Source organism: Cydia fagiglandana, chromosome 10 (assembly GCF_963556715.1).
Source record: "Cydia fagiglandana chromosome 10, ilCydFagi1.1, whole genome shotgun sequence".
Classification (NCBI taxonomy): domain Eukaryota; kingdom Metazoa; phylum Arthropoda; class Insecta; order Lepidoptera; family Tortricidae; genus Cydia; species Cydia fagiglandana.
Genome location: NC_085941.1, coordinates 2,000,195 through 2,018,496, shown reverse-complemented (window position 1 = coordinate 2,018,496; position 18,302 = coordinate 2,000,195). Strand labels below are relative to the sequence as shown.

Sequence of the window (18,302 nt, the reverse complement as noted above, 5' to 3'; positions counted from 1 at the left end):
TGGCACAATTTTGGCATGATCTAGACATTAGTCTAGCATTTTTTCAAAATCCGAGTTGGCAACACTGTACGAAACGTCAAATGTATATATGATGTTGAAGTGCGTAGGGCAGTGCATGGGAAATAGCGAGGTTATGTTATGAATTAATTAAACTAATTTTTAAAATGAAACAACAAAATAATTCACAGAAAAAAGGAGAAAGGAAGACGAAGTTTCAACTGTACAAACCACGCCGCAAAAAGAATGTAGAGGAGGATGCGGCCATTCAATATTTAAAAGCACAGTATGATAAGGTATCACATTTTTAGGCCTTCGTATTGTAGATTTGTTTATAACCATATGTTATTCTTTTTAATGAAACATTCATACATCTAAACCTAAATTATTGCATCTATAACTAAGAGGTTCATTCCTTTCAGATTGTACCAGATGAAATCAAAACATTTAAAGATCTGCCCCTATCCCAGAAAACTCTTAAAGGGCTTAAAGATAACAACTATACGACTCCCACTGAGATCCAGCGACAAGCTATAGGCTACGCTTTACAAGGGAAAGACATCCTGGGGGCTGCCAAAACTGGGTCAGGGAAAACCTTAGCCTTCTTAATACCTATCTTGGAAAATTTGTTCTGTAACAAATGGACACGAATGGACGGAGTAGGAGCCCTAGTCATCTCACCCACAAGAGAACTGGCTTACCAGATTTTCCAGACATTAAGAAAGATTGGCCAGCTTCACGATTTCTCTGCTGGCCTCATTATCGGTGGACAAAACCTCAAGTTTGAAAGAAAGAGAATGGACCAAGTTAACATATTAATCTGTACTCCTGGACGGCTTCTACAACATATGGATGAGAACCCCTTATTTGACTGCAGCCACTTACAAATCCTGGTGTTGGATGAAGCTGATAGATGTTTAGACATGGGCTTTGAAGCAACCATGAATGCAATCATAGAGAATTTACCTGCTGAAAGACAGACACTCTTGTTTTCTGCAACACAAACAAAATCTGTAAAAGATTTGGCTAGGCTCAGTTTAAAGTTCCCTACATATGTGGCACCCCATGAGCAGGCAGAAACAACCACTCCAGAAGCTTTACAACAGAGCTATATAGTCTGTGAAATTGATGAGAAACTTGGCATTCTTTGGTCTTTCATAAAAAATCATCTAAAACAGAAAGTAATAGTATTCATGGCCACATGCAAGCAAGTAAAGTATACCTATGAGTTGTTCTGTAAGCTTCGCCCTGGCACAAGTCTCTTAGCTCTCTACGGCACTCTACATCAAGAAAAAAGGGAAAGGATTTACACTGACTTTTGTAGGAAATCTAATGTGGTTCTCTTTGCAACTGACTTAGCATCAAGAGGACTTGACTTTCCTCGAGTCAACTGGGTGATACAGATGGACTGTCCAGAGGATGTTCAGACATACATCCACAGGGCTGGCCGCACAGCTAGAGGTGTCCTTGGTAAAGGTGAGGGGCTTCTAATGCTTCTTCCAAATGAGGTAAAAATTGTGGAAGACTTGAATAAGAACAAAATTCCTATCAATAAAATATCAGTAGACCCATCTAAAGTTGTTGCCCCTCAGAGAAAAATAGAGGCACTGCTCTCAGATCACACAGATCTGAAACAAACTGCCCAAAAAGCATTTGTAAGCTACTTGAAGTCAGTGTATTTAATGAAGAACAAAGAGATATTCAATGTCCATGCTTTAGACACAGATGCTTTTGCCAGGTCTTTAGGTTTGATAGTACCTCCTAGAATCAGGTTCCTACAAAGATATCAGAAGAATGAAGCAGCTAAGAAGGAATCTGAAGAAATTGATGATGATGTAATAACAAAATTAAAGGAAAAGGCTGAAGAGGATGAAGGCTCAGATGCCAGCCCTGCTGAAGAGGAGCCCCAAATAGAAAAGAAGGTAAAGAAAAAACTCATAAAAGAAGTTCCCAAATTGAACTTCCACAATGATGATGACAGTGATGAGGATGATTTCCTGAAAGTAAAGAAAGCCAATGTTGATATTGAAGATGATACAATAGTAGAAGCAGATGAACACAAGTCAAAGAAAAAATCCAAACCTTTGACCAAAGCAGCTATTGCTAAGAAGTTACTTAAAAAGAAAATTACAGTAAATACTAAAGTGAAGTTCACAGAGGAAGGTGAAGCTTTAGATGATGAAAAGAAGGATGTAAAGTCAGAGCTTGCCAAAAAATTCGTAAATGAGAATGTGGGTGGTATTGACATAGAGATGGCTAAAGAAGTGCTTAAAGAGGAAGACAAATTTGACAAAATCAGGTTTAGAGAAAAGGTTAAAGCTAAACACAAGGAACAGAAAAGGAAACTTAAGAATAAAAGAAAGGAGGAGGAAGGAGAGAAAGATGACTTTGGAAGTGATGAAGAGTCAGATGGCCCTGATCTATCATGGCTGCCAGACCCAGATAAGGTGTATACAAAAAAAGATGGTGATAGTAGTGGTGATGAAAAGAATTCTGGTGAAGATGAGAGAATAGGCTCGGATAATGAACAGTCAGAACCTGAATCTGAAGAAGAGAAATATCACAGGTATTTCTTCATATTCATTAATTCTTAAAGTATTATTAAATAGTAATAATTAGAATCTTTAATACATATCACACCATCCATAAGTTCTCACTCACGCTACAATGTGTTCCAAATCAGGTACAAAGGCTTGAACCTACAGATTTGCAAGTTGAGGAAAGTTTCCAATAATTTTCGGAAATTTTGAAAACTTTAAAATCCTGTAAATATCTGTATGGACGTATATTTAATATTTGTTTTAATTCCCAGGCCCCTCAAACGCAAGCTGGTTGAAAGTAAAGGCATCCCGCAGGCGAGCGTGGCGCCGCGCAAGGCGGCGCGGCTGACGGACGTCGCCGCAGCCCTGACGGTGCAGGAGGCGGAGGCGTTGGCGATACAGTTGCTTAAGGGGAAATAATAAATAAATATTCGTTATTTATTTTAGTGTTTTATTGTCAAATCCTCTATCCCATATTGAGATGTTCTTGTATAGAAATCTAGTATAGATACTAACATACGTTAAGTTTAAGTTGAAGTGATAATTTGATTGTAAACTGAAAATTTACACTTGTGGTAGGTATGTATGGAAGACACTAGTGCGGTGGCCTTAATTATAGCGAGGCCCTGGGTGGCAGATTATTACTAAGCCTTTGTCTTATGTACTACGTAAAGTTCGCTTTAGCTAAGGCTGATGTTATCGCATTAATTATGTCATATAAGTTGGTTTCCGTAATGCAATAACTCGTTGTCCACATTACATAGGTACCAAATAGGTACTCTCGCGTACAACAGTCTACTTAGCATTACGGAACGGTCCAAAGTTCCAGTGTAAGGCCCAAAGAATATAATACTCGTAAGGCCCAAGATATATAAAATTATAATAAATCAACAAAAATTAAAAAAAAAATCAAAAATATAAAATCAAGGTCGCTACTCGAACGTGACTCAGAAATCGAATATAAAGTTGCTAACACACTATCGCACCGCACCAAGGTCATTGTGGGACGCACCCATAAGTAAAAGGGAGAAAGCGATATCTCTTTCTCCCTCTTACTTATGGGTGCGTCCCACAATGACCTTGGTGCGGTGCGATAGTGTGTTAGCAACTTAAATCAAAACACGGCAACACTGGTGCTGTGCTGTCAGACGAGAAAACGGATCGTTGCACTTTATCAAAGAAACGCTGAAATCCGTAAAATAATTAAGTTTTCTATGGATCTAAAGTAATTAAATAATCAGTACTTATTAATTTTAATCATGTTCTGGAGCGGGAACTATATAGCTGTGAGGGAGCTAAATTCCTTGCTCAAAGAAGAGGTGCGTATATAGTTGAAAAATTCATGGTTATGAAGGGAGCGATGACTTGTATTTGCGGCGGATTTGTGAGTTTTACGCCCCGTTTTACGACCGGAGGTGGTTTGTGGGGGCCGGTGGCCGTGGATAGCGGTGTGTGTGTGGTGTTGTGGAGGCATGAAGTTGTGGAGTGACGTGATGATGAGTAATCTGATGTGTTTCAGAATGTGACGCTCAGTCAGGTGCTGGAGGCAGATGATGTCCTGCAGGAGTGCAAAGCGGATAACAAGGCACTCATACAGTTGTGAGTACTCATTGGTTCACTTGAGCATCAGCTGATGTCTACCAAACTATGACATATTTGCTGTTTAGCTTCTAAACTGGTTTACATCTTTAGTTCTAAAAAGTTTCCCTAAAACTATTAGTTTTGGTTAGCTAAATAAGTCAACTAATTACATTTTTAAATAGTTTGTATATTTTTTGGCTGAAAGGAATGTGCATTTCTCAGTGAACACAAAGTATGTAAACAAAGTACAGTGAATGTCAATACAAATCATATGATTTTATGCAATTAGCTTTTAATTTAATAAATGTGTAAGCCTTATACATGAATTGCTACAGAACTCTTATCATTGCGAATGTAAACATGGAGATAAAGATATCACATATCATTTAGATCATATATATATTATTATATTTGCATGTAATTTGTTTTCTGGAATTCTAAACCATCTTCAAAATTTAGAAAAAAAAAAGCATAAATTAACATAGTGCAGTTGATAGTTTGTATATATATATATAATAATTGGATCTAGTTTTTGTTCTAGTTGTAGTTTATGAAACTATATAAAGAATTCACATATTCATGGTGTTTTATAAAGGTTGGAAGATATTCAAAATGATGAAAACTGTAAAAATATGATTAAAACTGTGTCAGAAAAACTACAGTATTTAGTTTGCATGAAATTTGCACTAGTGCACATAGAGTCACAGAGACACAGTAAACCATAGAGTAACTTATACATACTAGGCCTTGTCAAAAAACAAACACTTTTTTCAGGCAAGTTTTCGCTATGAAATTGATGCATCAAGGCAGTTTGTTTACAGGTGGCCTACCACAAAACGCGAAAATCGACATTTTGTTATCTGCCTCTCTATCGATCCAATAATCAAGAGTGATAGAGAGACAGAAACCAAACTTTCGATTTTCGTGTTTCGCGGTCTACACCCTCTACGCAGAGTTTTGCGTAATATTCCCTATTGGAAATTCAATATTATTTCCCCTTTCATTACTTATTTTCTAATAGAAATAAAATATTTCAGCCTCACACGTCCAGACATCCTAGCGGAGCTGGTAACACTCATCACAGAGGAGCCCCCCAAGAATGTGGAGCTCAGCCTCCAGTACCGGCACGCCTCCATAGCCTGTGAGGTCCTCACGTCCCAGCTCCCTACGCTCTCGGACCGGCTGTCCATGGACACGGTGCAGATGCACAGGCTCTGTGACTTCATCAATAGGGAGCCTCCGCTGAACCCGCTGCTGGCGTCATACTTTAGTAAAACTATTGAGATGCTGCTTGACAGGAGTCCTAAACAGGTGAGGAAAGAAATACATACTAATTACTCCTCCGGCGCTGCGACCCGAAGTGTCTTGGCCTCCAACACGACTGCTCACTACGGATCCCGGTCCTGTGCTGTTTCTTGCCAGTTTTCAACCTGGAGTTCACGCAGATCAGCGTCCACCACATCCGCCTATTGAAATCTAGATTAGTTAACTAATATAGAAATAGGAAAGAAAGAAATAGTTAACTAATATAGAAATAAATGTACTTGGTTTGAGGTTGTGATATCAACTTTGTTTACTTTACAAATATTCTTTGAGTTAACACATATTGCAATGTTGATATTTTCACTTAGAACTAAAATGGTGGATCACATTAGTCAATTGCCGAAATATCTTATATAAGAATTTACTGAATAGCCGGGACCATACAATGCGAGCATACGCGCGAGGCAATTTCTTCGCGCTTAAAACGTCCAGTGTAGATGTGCTTCGGTCGAGGCGGTGCGCGCGAGGCACGTCTACACTGGCCGTGCGTATGCTCGCTCTGTGTGGAGCCAACTAATAACTAATTCGGAAGCAATAAAAACTGGTCACTTTCTATGGAAATCTGCATACAAAGTTTTGTTATGCTTTTTGTTGATTTTTCCGTTGCATATATATCAATATTTTTGATACAGGACTGGTACTTATACCATATCGTGTGCCTTCGCGTCCTGGACTTCCTTAAGGCGCGGCGCGACTTCCTACCCAATCTGCTGCGGCACTTGCATACCTCCGCGGTGTTGGACGCGCTCAAATGCTTCATACGGCTTAATGATCTCTTCAATAAGCTCATTATGGAGGTAAGTTTACTTCTTGGGGGCTGTCCATAAATTACGTCATCGATTTTTGACCCCCCCCCCCCCCCCCTAAAATCATCCAAAAATCATGCTTCGAATGACCCCGTTTCCTCCTACGTCATGCTACCATCATCCGATGTCCAGACACCCCCCCCCCCCCAATTTGATATGACGTAATTTATGAATAGCCCCTTGCCCGATCTGCTGCGACATCTGAACACCTCGGCGGTTTTACATTTCATTTAACATTTCTGATTCTACATTTTTTGGATTTAACGGTTACGAGTAAATTAAATTATCGTGTAAAAAAATGAGTGTATACATTAGGTAGAGGCTTACAGGTTTCCTTACCTATTTAGTATTTTTGTTTTACTGTTATTTATTTATTTTTCTTAGGCTAGGTCATTTATAACATGAATATAAAAGTAAAATACAAAAACACATAAAAAACAATAAGTATTAACACATTATAAAAAACCTAACCTAGGGTGCCGCCAGCAGCGGGGCAGGGCCCAAGCTGCCGGTGGTCAGGGCCGCAGAGAGAGGAACCGGCGGACTATCCGCGCCGTGTCCAAGATCACCGCCTTCTGCATCTGACCCTTGATCCAACCACCTAGCGAGAGTCTCTCAAGATGTTGGTCGAGACTCTTCGCTATTAGACCGTTCACTGTTTATTTTTATAGTGTATTTGGATTATAATGTACTTGTGTTATGTGTTTTATTGAACAAAAGATTTGTATTTTCTCTGGTAGTGGCTAGAAGAGCACCAGTTCCTCGAAGCCCTGATCGCGATCATCTGCGGCACGTACGAGCCGCCGCCCCTCGCGCCGCGCGCGCCGCCCTGCGAGCTCGAGAAAGGCCAACAGGTAACTTTACGGTCTAATAAGTTTTTGTCTTTTCATTTTTGTACAAGTCCATTGTACAAGTATTGCTTAGTTTGGTTTGGGGCCAGGTTGATCTGTGTAAGATTTACCTCTAGTATTATTTATTTTATTTATTACTTATTTTGTTTTTGCCAGGAGGAGAGTGAGAAAGCGGAGAAGGAGGCCGTTGAGAAGGGGGACCTGGACGCGCAAGATAAAGGTTTGTTCTACCTCTCTTCTACATAAGTGTTCCAACTAATAGTTGCACTATTGTTCATTAATGAAAATATATTATTTACCTTATACCCAACCCCTTTTAGAAGTACGAGAAGGCCTACCGACGTCTGAGCAGGCGACGGGCGACAATGCACAGGCTGAAGCGGAAGCGGAGGCGAAAGCGGAGCGGGCGGCGGAGCGAGTTCGCGCCATCGCCGCCGCCAACGCGGCCGCTCTGCTTACTGACATCATCCTTAATGGTTGTGCGGCTGATTACAGCCAGGTTTCGCCCGCAGGGAATACAAGGTAAATAGAAATATTTTCATTCGTAAATGTCGCGGCTGGATCGTCGAATTTGAGAATTTCATAAAGTGCCATTTTAGAATCGATCACTTCACGATGCGGCCAACCGATCAACTGAAAAATGTAGGCGCGAAGAGTCGACTTTACATAGAAAATTTGAATTTCGGGCCTCATTCTACTGACAAATTGGGTGTTTCAGTACAGGAGCTGTCCTCAGTTAAAAATTGTACCCCGTATGTTTAGTATAACAGTGATATTGGCAGGTCCCGCACGGCGCAGGCGCTGGTGGCGCGGGTGACGTCCCCGCGCGGCGTGGGCGCGCTGCTGCAGGGCGTGTTCACCAGCCCCGGCCCGGCGCGCCGCCACGCGCTGGTGCACGGCGCCAGGCTACTGCTGGCCATGAGGGAGGACCAGGACTACAACGCCGAACAGTAAGTTTACCGACCATCACGCTAGATGGCGCTCAACACGAAGCGGCAGTGCCTACGTCGCGCTAACGAAGTTTTTATCGGATTTGTTACGATTAGGAATTATTCATAATAATATGTTTTCTTTGAGACTGATTTTTTTGTATATTACTGTACGTCTCTTCAATAAGAAGCACCCCTAAAGTTCTTAGGGCGAGTCGATTCACGAGAGCTGGTACGAATGAAATGATTGAATGGAAATATATATGTATGTAACAGATAAAGGAGCATTCCACGGGCTGTCCCGTACAAACGCATTTTATTTCCTGTGTTGCGACTTTTTTCTCGGCATTTAAAGCAGGCGATTATTTTTCTGTGCATATTTTTGACCATCTGTCATTGAAAAGAAAACTCTTATAGCTTTCAATCTTCAGAAACTTCGCGTTTGTACGGGACAACGGTAGACAATTTCATGGAATGCTCCTAAACCAATAAAATGGTGAATTTTACTGTATCTGACTGTACCCAATACATGTGTCAGTCATTCAATGACAGATATAATTCGTTTCGGTCATTGCATTCGTACCAACTTTCGAAAGTCAACCTTGTACAGATCTGTAGGGCATAATTGTTTTCCATTATATTTTCTCTGAAACGTTCGTATTTGTCATACTACTTCAGCCTCAGTACTTTTTGTGCCGAGACTGACTGAAATATCAAGACAAATACGAACGTTACCGAGACAATAGGATGGAAAATAATTATGCATTACATCTGTACTTCTAGTAAGGACGATTATGAAAATCTTTAGCGATTAACCCTTCGTATGTCTAAGCACTGATCAGTGCGAACGAATTCAAACCTATTGTATAAAACAAAGGATTTTTATTCGAGCGCACTGATCAGTGCTTAGACAAATGAAAGGTTAACGGATTAAAACATTTTCAAAGATATTCCCTTCTCCCATATTGAAGTCGACGTATAAAAGTGTTTTTGTAAACAGGGGTGGGTCAGGAGGGGCCAGCACTCGTAACGGCGTGGAGTTGGCTGTGGCGCCGCATTTGCCGCTTCTACACACGGCGCTGCTGCAGCCACCTGAACCTTATATGCATGTAAGTTTAAGTTATTAGTCGGGTCTACACAGAGCGAGCAATTTCCTCATGCACAAAACGGCCAGTGTAGATGTATCTCGCGCCGCCTCGGCCGAGGCATGTCTACAAAATAAAATAAATATTTAAGTGGGGCTCCCATACAACAAACGTGATTTTATTTGCCGTTTTTTGCGTTATGGTACGGAACCCTTAGTGCGCGAGTCCGACTCGCACCTGGCCGGTTTTTTTAATTGATTTTATTTCTATTGATTTGTATGTTAAAAATTATACCTTGAAAATTCATCGTCATCGTATTGGGCCTAGGAAAAAGTCGTCGCGTGAGAGCTGTGTTTTAAATACACGCGCCAAAGTTTGGATACTATTCATATTCATACATCGCAGTAGACAAGTTTTGGGTCGACTTTATGGAAATGACCTTCCTAATTCCGTATTGATTCAGGAGCCGTCATCATGGGAAGCGCCGACGGACGGCGGCGGGGGCACCGCCGTGAGCGCCGCGGGCGACGCCGCCGTCACCACCGAGGTGCCCGCGCCCGAGCGAGGCGACCCCGCACCGCTCTCCGAGGCAACTGCTCCGCACGAGGCGACTCCACCGCACGAGGCACCGGCGCCACTCGCGGAGGCAAACGTCAAACCTGCCGAGCCATCTGAGGGATCTACCGAGGCAACGGCGGAGGCTAAAGAGACGTCAGCTACGGAAGTGCCGACGGAGGCGCCTAAACCTCCTCCCGCCCCGCGAGTGGCGGTGGGCGCGGCGCGTCTACAGGTTAGACAAATTATATATAAAATTATAAATATACATCAGTCAACTGTAAAAATATGGGTGCACAAATTATCTCAAAAATACGCCCCATAGCTCTTATAATTAAGAACTATGGGACATATTTTTGAATAAGTTGGCTGCACCCATATTTTTACAATTTACTCACCTCTTAAAGGCCACTTGCACTATTCACTAACCAGGGTTAAACCTGGAGTTTACCGTGGTTACCAGTACAATTTGTCACTGGGTTAATGGTTTAACCACTTCAGCGACTCAGGTTTAGGCCTGAGTTACACTTGTAAGTAGTGTCCGACCGAAACATGTTTTTTTGCCGAAACCGAAACCGAAACCGAATGTTCGGCTTTGGCTCTAGTTTCGGCCGAAACCGAAACCGAAACCGAAACTTTTGTAGACTTGTTAGAATCGTTGAAAAAATGTCATAAAACCGCTTTTACACACATATTATGGGACTGTCAACACCCAATGTCCTTGAAATTTATGTTACTTAAGCAGTTTTTTAAGAAAATTACTACAGTTAGACCAAGATAATTCTGCAACGATTTTGATAACACACGCAATGCAAGTGTTATTTTAAACGTCAAAACTTCTATGAAATAAGACGTATAAATAACATTTGCACTAGTTGCACTGCGTATGCTATCAAAAACATTGCAGAATTTTCTTGGTGTAACTCTATTCATTCACCAGTCAAGCTAACATGTAGATACAGTGATTACAGTGTCAACCAAAAACGCGAGCGCAGCGAGCGCGAAATTTTTTGTTAATAATATCGCAAGGCCGGGTACCGATCTTCACCTGGGCCTAAAAGTCCGAAGTGCCCCAGTGAGGCGAACTTTCATGCGAAGTCAAAGCCGTGCTTCAGGCTTCAAAATAAGTAGTTGAGCACAGACTCCAACCAATGTCCATTGTATTAAAAAGCGAGACCGCAGGCTGAGCATGGCGCAGCGAGGCCAAAGGCTAAGCTGAAGTAGAGGACATGTGGAACGCAAACCAATGGTAAATTGAGGTAAAAAGTGAGGCTAAGCATTCGTATGAAAAACTGAACTGGGGGCACTTTTAAGGGTTTTTTCTTCGTTTTAATCAATAGTCAGCTGTTCAGCCTCGCAAAATATTAACTATTGAGAAAATCAACTTTGCAGCACTAGTTGAGCGTAACCTTTAGCCTCGCTTAAAATTTGTCATTAGAGGTAGATAGGAAAATGACTGAATAAGTGATTGAATAAGAGCGAAAAAGACATCGTTCGACTCGGGCCGAGCGGATACTCGGCCAACGGCTACGTGCGACAGTGCTATCTCATTCACTCCGATACAATTAGACAGTGTGCGCGTTATAGGTATTGACAGCCTCTTAAGACTGAGTCGACCGTCCAGTGGCGCCCTCACTAGTGGAATTGTGTTTTATAATAAACCAATTAAATTATGTAGGTACCCATACCACCTATACATGAATCAGTATATGTACCTAGATATTAATATTGTTGTCCTACTTATTCCCCAACTTTTGGTCTTTGTCCGAAGTACCATTTCGTAAGTTTCGGCCCGGCCGAAAGGTTCGGCCGTATTTTGGCCGAAACCGAAACTACGGCCGAAACATGATTTTTTGGCCGAAACTGGCCGAAACCGAAACCGAAACCGAACCTTCGGTCGGACACTACTTGTAAGTTTTACTTACGTAAGTAGGGACACGGCTATACTACAGAATGAGAGATGAATATCGTTATCTCATTCTAACAAATAGCTTTGTCCCTACTTACGTAAGTAAAACTTACAAGTGTAACTCAGGCCTTAACACTAATTCGGAGACTCGGTGTTCAGTGCACATGCACCGAACACGTGACAGGCGCCCGCGACCCAGTTTAGTTTTGACGATGTGGCCGGCTGTACAAATCAGTGTACTTTTCGGATTCTTAGCGACCGGGTGCATTCAAAACAAATAACTATTTTATTAACATTCATTTAACATTAGTGTCCGACCGAAACATGTTTTTTTGCCGAAACCGAAACCGAAACCGAATGTTCGGCTTTGGCTCTAGTTTCGGCCGAAACCGAAACCGAAACCGAAACTTTTGTAGACTTGTTAGAATCGTTGAAAAAATGTCATAAAACCGCTTTTACACACATATTATGGGACTGTCAACACCCAATGTCCTTGAAATTTATGTTACTTAAGCAGTTTTTTAAGAAAATTACTACAGTTAGACCAAGATAATTCTGCAACGATTTTGATAACACACGCAATGCAAGTGTTATTTTAAACGTCAAAACTTCTATGAAATAAGACGTATAAATAACATTTGCACTAGTTGCACTGCGTATGCTATCAAAAACATTGCAGAATTTTCTTGGTGTAACTCTATTCATTCACCAGTCAAGCTAACATGTAGATACAGTGATTACAGTGTCAACCAAAAACGCGAGCGCAGCGAGCGCGAAATTTTTTGTTAATAATATCGCAAGGCCGGGTACCGATCTTCACCTGGGCCTAAAAGTCCGAAGTGCCCCAGTGAGGCGAACTTTCATGCGAAGTCAAAGCCGTGCTTCAGGCTTCAAAATAAGTAGTTGAGCACAGACTCCAACCAATGTCCATTGTATTAAAAAGCGAGACCGCAGGCTGAGCATGGCGCAGCGAGGCCAAAGGCTAAGCTGAAGTAGAGGACATGTGGAACGCAAACCAATGGTAAATTGAGGTAAAAAGTGAGGCTAAGCATTCGTATGAAAAACTGCACTGGGGGCACTTTTAAGGGTTTTTTCTTCGTTTTAATCAATAGTCAGCTGTTCAGCCTCGCAAAATATTAACTATTGAGAAAATCAACTTTGCAGCACTAGTTGAGCGTAACCTTTAGCCTCGCTTAAAATTTGTCATTAGAGGTAGATAGGAAAATGACTGAATAAGTGATTGAATAAGAGCGAAAAAGACATCGTTCGACTCGGGCCGAGCGGATACTCGGCCAACGGCTACGTGCGACAGTGCTATCTCATTCACTCCGATACAATTAGACAGTGTGCGCGTTATAGGTATTGACAGCCTCTTAAGACTGAGTCGACCGTCCAGTGGCGCCCTCACTAGTGGAATTGTGTTTTATAATAAACCAATTAAATTATGTAGGTACCCATACCACCTATACATGAATCAGTATATGTACCTAGATATTAATATTGTTGTCCTACTTATTCCCCAACTTTTGGTCTTTGTCCGAAGTACCATTTCGTAAGTTTCGGCCCGGCCGAAAGGTTCGGCCGTATTTTGGCCGAAACCGAAACTACGGCCGAAACATGATTTTTTGGCCGAAACTGGCCGAAACCGAAACCGAAACCGAACCTTCGGTCGGACACTATTTAACATTAACATTTTAGAGTTAACTTATGTAACATTGTAGAACAATAAACATTTTTACTGAGACTCTCCGGACTTTCAACAACCGCCGCAAGCTAACATCCTCAATACTCGGAATAATCTCTCAATCGCCCACATCTGTTTCAGGTTGCAGCATTGCTGGCGGCATTGTGTGGCTCGGAGGTGGATGAAGTCGCTTCCACTATGCTTACACTAGGTAATTAACTTTTTCGTAAACGTTGTTCTAAATGGTGTTTACTAAGAAAGCCAATCAAATAATTTATTAACCCTTTATTGAATCGAATATAATAAGGGCATTCATTTGTGTGTTTATCGTGAATATCGATCCTATTAAGGCGCTTCTCGATATTGCGTGGCGGCCGCGCGAGCAATGTACGACCGCGGAAAACCTGTATTTTGGCTCGCGAGCCAATTTCGGCACCATCTTGAACTTATGCGCGGCGGCCGCGCGCGGCAGGCGATCCGACGATCGACCACATTATATCACAAAAATTAATTATTCGGAACGAAGTATAGCCAAATAGAAAAATGATCTGTTGCGATAATCACTACATTTACCGTTCCATAGAAACTGTTTAGTGCCGTATAAATCAATTAAAGTTCGACACTTTTCATTATCCATGTATGCGGCCGCGCGAGCCAGCTGAAATATATACACACCCGTCCCAGCTGCGCGCGAACATTCCTTTGCCGCGCGTCGAAACACCGACAGTGAATGGTTCGTCGCGCGGCGCGTGGCTCGCGCGCCAATGGTATCCACTGCGCGCGGTTGCCGCGCGAGCCAATGTTCGATAGCTTGCCGCGCAATATGGAGACGGGCCTTTACGGTAGCCTATTGTATTCTTGCTTGGTTTTGATAACTGAGTAAGCTTCGAGTAGATTGATAATATTATGTCAAGATAGTCCCTATCAAAGAGAATTTAGTATAGAGGCGTATTGTCAAAGTAAATTCTGTAGTCACAGTAAATTTACAGCCATCTTTCGACACAGGATTAAAACTTTTAGAACGCCATTTGACTTTGATCCTTGTTCTTTCACTGGTATGTGTTAAAATAGTTAAATATCAAATGGTGTCATCTTTTCGAGCATAAATTTTTCTTGATTTTCGGAGGCACTTTTTTTTAGAATCTATTTATCTTATACGGTGTTATATGTATATATTTTTGTCCCTATATAAAAAAGTATTTATAATCAAATCTACCAACAAAAAACTCTGTGTAAGGCCTGAGTGGACGCTCGAGTTGGGCGTGCAGCGGGGAGGGGCGGGCGGCGTGCATGTTAAACAAATGCAAACGTATAGGAGCTGCCTTAGTGCACGCTGCTCACATCACTTGTGAGCCCGACGCCACGCTGCACGCCCCGCCGAACGCTCCACTCGAGCGTCCACTCAGGCCTTAGGGCCCCCCAAATCTAGCGTCTTTCGAGCGTCGGCGTCTGTCGGCGTCTGGTCAGCGCTATGGAAAATGACGTCGCTGCGCAGTTGCGTCGACGTTGCGTCGAGCGCGGCCATACAGTTGTAGACGTCGACGCTCGAAAGACGCTAGATGTGGGGGGGGGGGGGGGGCCTTAGTGTAAGGCTCGAGTTGAGCGTGCAGCGGGGCGGAACGTGCGGCGTGCATGTTAAACAAATGGAAACGTATAGAAGCGGCCTTAGTGCACGCTGCTCAAATCACTTGTGAGAGCTGTGACCCCGACGCTACGCTACCCTCCCCGCCGAACGCTCCGCTCGAGCGTCCACTCAGGCCTTACACTTACGAACCACCATTGGCAGGTACCCCGGGCGTTCTTATTGACATGTTCTTCGCGCACCCGCACAACAACTTCCTCCACGCGCAGGTCATGGTCATGGTCCGGAACGCGCTCACCAACCGCGCTTACAGGACGCAGTACGCCCGACACGTAAGTATTTATAGAATTTTTGAAGTGAAAACTTCTTTAGCGGCGCTTTGCACTCGCGAGAGCGTAAAGGCGTGTCTCCATATTGCGCGGCAAACTATCGAACATTGGCTCGCGAGGCAGCCGCGCGCAATGGATAGTTTCGAGAGTTTGCCGCGCAATATGGAGACACGCCTTAACACTTAAGACGTGACGTCACGTGTGACGGACATTGTTACAATGTCATTGGATTTTCTTTATTGATTTAAATGCCATCTAGTGAGTTTCCCTCTAACTGACTGACTCTGAATATATCTCGAGTACTAACAGTTAACAGTGATGTGCTTGGGGGTTTCAAGTAATGCGACGAAATAACGCTAGATGGCGTTAACCTCAATTGTACAAAGTGCTGCAGACATTTTGATGGCGCTGTTATTAATATTTTGAGTTACAATGTCATTGAGTTTTCACTTTTGCCGGCACTCCCGGAGTGCAACCCGTTGTTTTTTTTATTAGCCTATAAGAGTGTCCCACTGCTGGGCAAAGGCCTCCCCTCTTTCCCGCCATTTGGTCCTATCCGATGCACAAAGATGTTAAAAGTGGCTGGATTATAAAAATAGAAAATATTTATTTGGCGTAAAAAAAATATACATTAGGAACAGCTTCTTCCTCGCGTTATCCCGGCATTTCGCCACGGCTCATGAGAGCCTGGGGTCCGCTTGACACGCATTTATGCGTTAAAGGGAGCAAGTGATATTGCTATCTTATTCTACTGCATGGCTGCGTCCTTTGGAGTGGCCGGCACTGGCCCATCGTGTAGAGGAGCCATAAGACACGGCGCTGGTTTTCAGTAAGGCCCTATAGGGAGTATTACTGCAATGTTCTGCCGCCAGAGAGCAGCACTAATTTGTTTTGTAAACCATAAACATACTTAGACTGTTTTTTGACAAGTTTTCAGTATGACATTGATGCACCAAGGCGGTTCGTTTACAGGCGGCCTACCGCGAAACGCTAAAATCGAAATTTCTTTATCTGACTCTCTATCGATCGAATAAGCAAGAGTGATAGAGGGGCAGAAACCGGTAGGCCATGTGATTGACGTAGTGACGCATGATGTGTCATTGATGATGTCAATGAGGTTTGTTTACTGTATGTGCCAGTGGTGCCACCTACGCAAAGCTTTGCCTAATATTCCCTATTACAATGTACACTCTGTTTTAATCTAATTTGAACTTTTCAAAAACTAAATGTGACGTTTTCAATCAAAAGCTACCACATTGTCGGCTGTCGATAAGGTTGATTTCAAATTGAAGCTATATGGAAACAGCACCTTATGGAAAATAATAGGGTATATTCCTACTAGTCAAATCAGTTACTTTTTTAGAACTATCAAAACGATTTGCTAATATGGAATTTATATGAAGCATTACATCGTGACGTCACGGTCAACTTGCCTACTTTTTATATTTCTATTCGATTTATTAAATAGAACTTGTGTTTAAAAATAACTCCTATCTCTGTTTTTCTAATAATTATCTGGTGCTTTATTTCATGCATGGGGTGAAATAATTTATTTTAAATACAGTATAATACCCTATTATGCACTACATGACTACATCTGTGAGCTATTTCTGTTCAGTATAAGTTTTTATTTTGTGTTTGTGCTCACGAATAAAATTATTTCTGTTCTATTCTATTCTATTCTATTGTTACAGATATTGGACGAGTGCGACTTATTCAACAGACTAATGGATATTTATGAAGAAAATGAAACGAACAGGTAACTTATCTACAATTTGATTAAACTTTGTGTCCGTTATAAGGCATTCGAGACGGTAATAGGATGTTAATGTAATAAAATAAAAACGTTTATACTTTATATAAAATACTTGAAGCGCTGGTGGCCTAGCGGTAAGAGCGTGCGACTTGCAATCCGGAGGTCGCGGGTTCAAGCCCCGGCTCGTACCAATCAGTTTTTCGGAGCTTATGTACGAAATATCATTTGATATTTACTAGTCGCTTTTCGGTGAAGGAAAACATCGTGAGAAACCGGACTAATCCCAATAAGGCCTAGTTTCCCCTCTGGGTTGGAAGATCAGATGGCAGTCGCTTTTGTAAAAACTAGTGCCTACGTCACATCATGGGATTACTTGTCAAGTGGACCCCAGGCTCCTATGTGAGCCGTGGCAAAATGCCGGGATAACGCGAGGAAGAAGACTTTATATAAAATACTTAAAACGCGTCTTAATCTTTAAGTTCATAGCCGTGATTACTTGCAATTATCAAAACAAAAACGCATTTCTTCAATAAGAATTACGGTTCGAAATCGATTGATTAGAATGGAATTTCAAATGGATTAAAGGTGTTATACAGGGTGTCCCAGAATTCGACGTCAAGCCGTAAACGGATGATAGACCAAGTCATAACAGTTATCATAAAAATACAAAAAAAAAATCCAACTCATGTTCTTTAAAAATTATGGTCACTTTAAAAATTCACTAAAAAATCCACACCCTGTAATGGTTCTTTAACTCTTGTTACTACAAATTCCATAATTTATTCTAATTTTTTTATTATTGTGTAATCTTGAATAATTACAGGGTGTGGATTTTTTAGTGAATTTTTAAAGTGACCATAATTTTTAAAGAACATGAGTTGGATTTTTTTTGTATTTTTATGGTAACTGTTATGACTTGGTCTATCATCCGTTTACGGCTTGACGTCGAGTTCTGGGACACCCTGTATGTATATATGTATATTGGTGGGTTAAGTCTTCCCGCGCGCCCTCTGACGCCGGCAATATTGTAATGGTGTGTCAGTCTTCGGTAACGCATGGTCTTCTGTGTTACACCCCTGAGAACCCTTTGTATGGTACGTAGGGTTCTCAGGGGCTTATATCTGATACCTTTAAACGAGCAATTCTTGTTTATGTATATTTTGGGGATCTCGGAAACGGCTCTAACGATTTCGATGAAATTTGCTATATGGTGGTTTTCGGGGGTGAAAAATCGATCTAGCTAGGTCTTATCTCCGGAAAAACGCGCATTTTTGTCCTTTTATATGTTTTCCGAGCAAAACTCGGGCTCCCAGATATTATATACTAAAATGTGTATCACCGCGCAGTTAATTTTTGTGGGGCAACAGTAACATAA

At 41.9% G+C, this 18,302-nt stretch overlaps 2 protein-coding genes across 2 annotated transcripts in view; both read left to right on the top strand.

Annotated features, from left to right (window-relative positions):
* The first annotated feature begins 78 nt into the window (after positions 1–78).
* LOC134668389 (probable ATP-dependent RNA helicase DDX10) lies at positions 79–2,978 on the top strand. The gene is made up of 3 exons (XM_063525870.1): positions 79–293; positions 420–2,563; positions 2,810–2,978. Exons 1-3 carry the CDS (start codon positions 165–167, stop codon positions 2,955–2,957), a joined length of 2,421 nt encoding a protein of 806 aa, XP_063381940.1. The 5' UTR covers positions 79–164; the 3' UTR covers positions 2,958–2,978.
* Positions 2,979–3,689: 711 nt separating this feature from the next.
* Positions 3,690–18,302, top strand: part of LOC134668303 (uncharacterized) — a 29,362-nt gene continuing 14,749 nt past the window's right edge. The window contains exons 1-13 of the mRNA XM_063525786.1: positions 3,690–3,856; positions 4,057–4,136; positions 5,156–5,429; positions 6,074–6,238; positions 6,988–7,101; positions 7,255–7,318; positions 7,419–7,620; positions 7,881–8,048; positions 9,028–9,136; positions 9,576–9,902; positions 13,402–13,471; positions 15,047–15,174; positions 16,866–16,930. Of these exons, the coding sequence (XP_063381856.1) occupies positions 3,797–3,856; positions 4,057–4,136; positions 5,156–5,429; positions 6,074–6,238; positions 6,988–7,101; positions 7,255–7,318; positions 7,419–7,620; positions 7,881–8,048; positions 9,028–9,136; positions 9,576–9,902; positions 13,402–13,471; positions 15,047–15,174; positions 16,866–16,930 (1,826 nt within the window). The 5' untranslated portion in view covers positions 3,690–3,796. The remainder of the gene's footprint in view (positions 3,857–4,056; positions 4,137–5,155; positions 5,430–6,073; positions 6,239–6,987; positions 7,102–7,254; positions 7,319–7,418; positions 7,621–7,880; positions 8,049–9,027; positions 9,137–9,575; positions 9,903–13,401; positions 13,472–15,046; positions 15,175–16,865; positions 16,931–18,302) is intronic.

Excerpts from the sequence above, each read along its gene's own strand:
- LOC134668389 (XM_063525870.1), top strand. The coding sequence starts at position 165 with ATGAAACAACAAAATAATTCACAGAAAAAAGGAGAAAGGAAGACGAAG. Across the intron at positions 294-419 it reads TAAAAGCACAGTATGATAAG|ATTGTACCAGATGAAATCAA; the intron begins GTATCACATTTT and ends CATTCCTTTCAG. Across the intron at positions 2,564-2,809 it reads GAAGAAGAGAAATATCACAG|GCCCCTCAAACGCAAGCTGG; the intron begins GTATTTCTTCAT and ends TTTAATTCCCAG.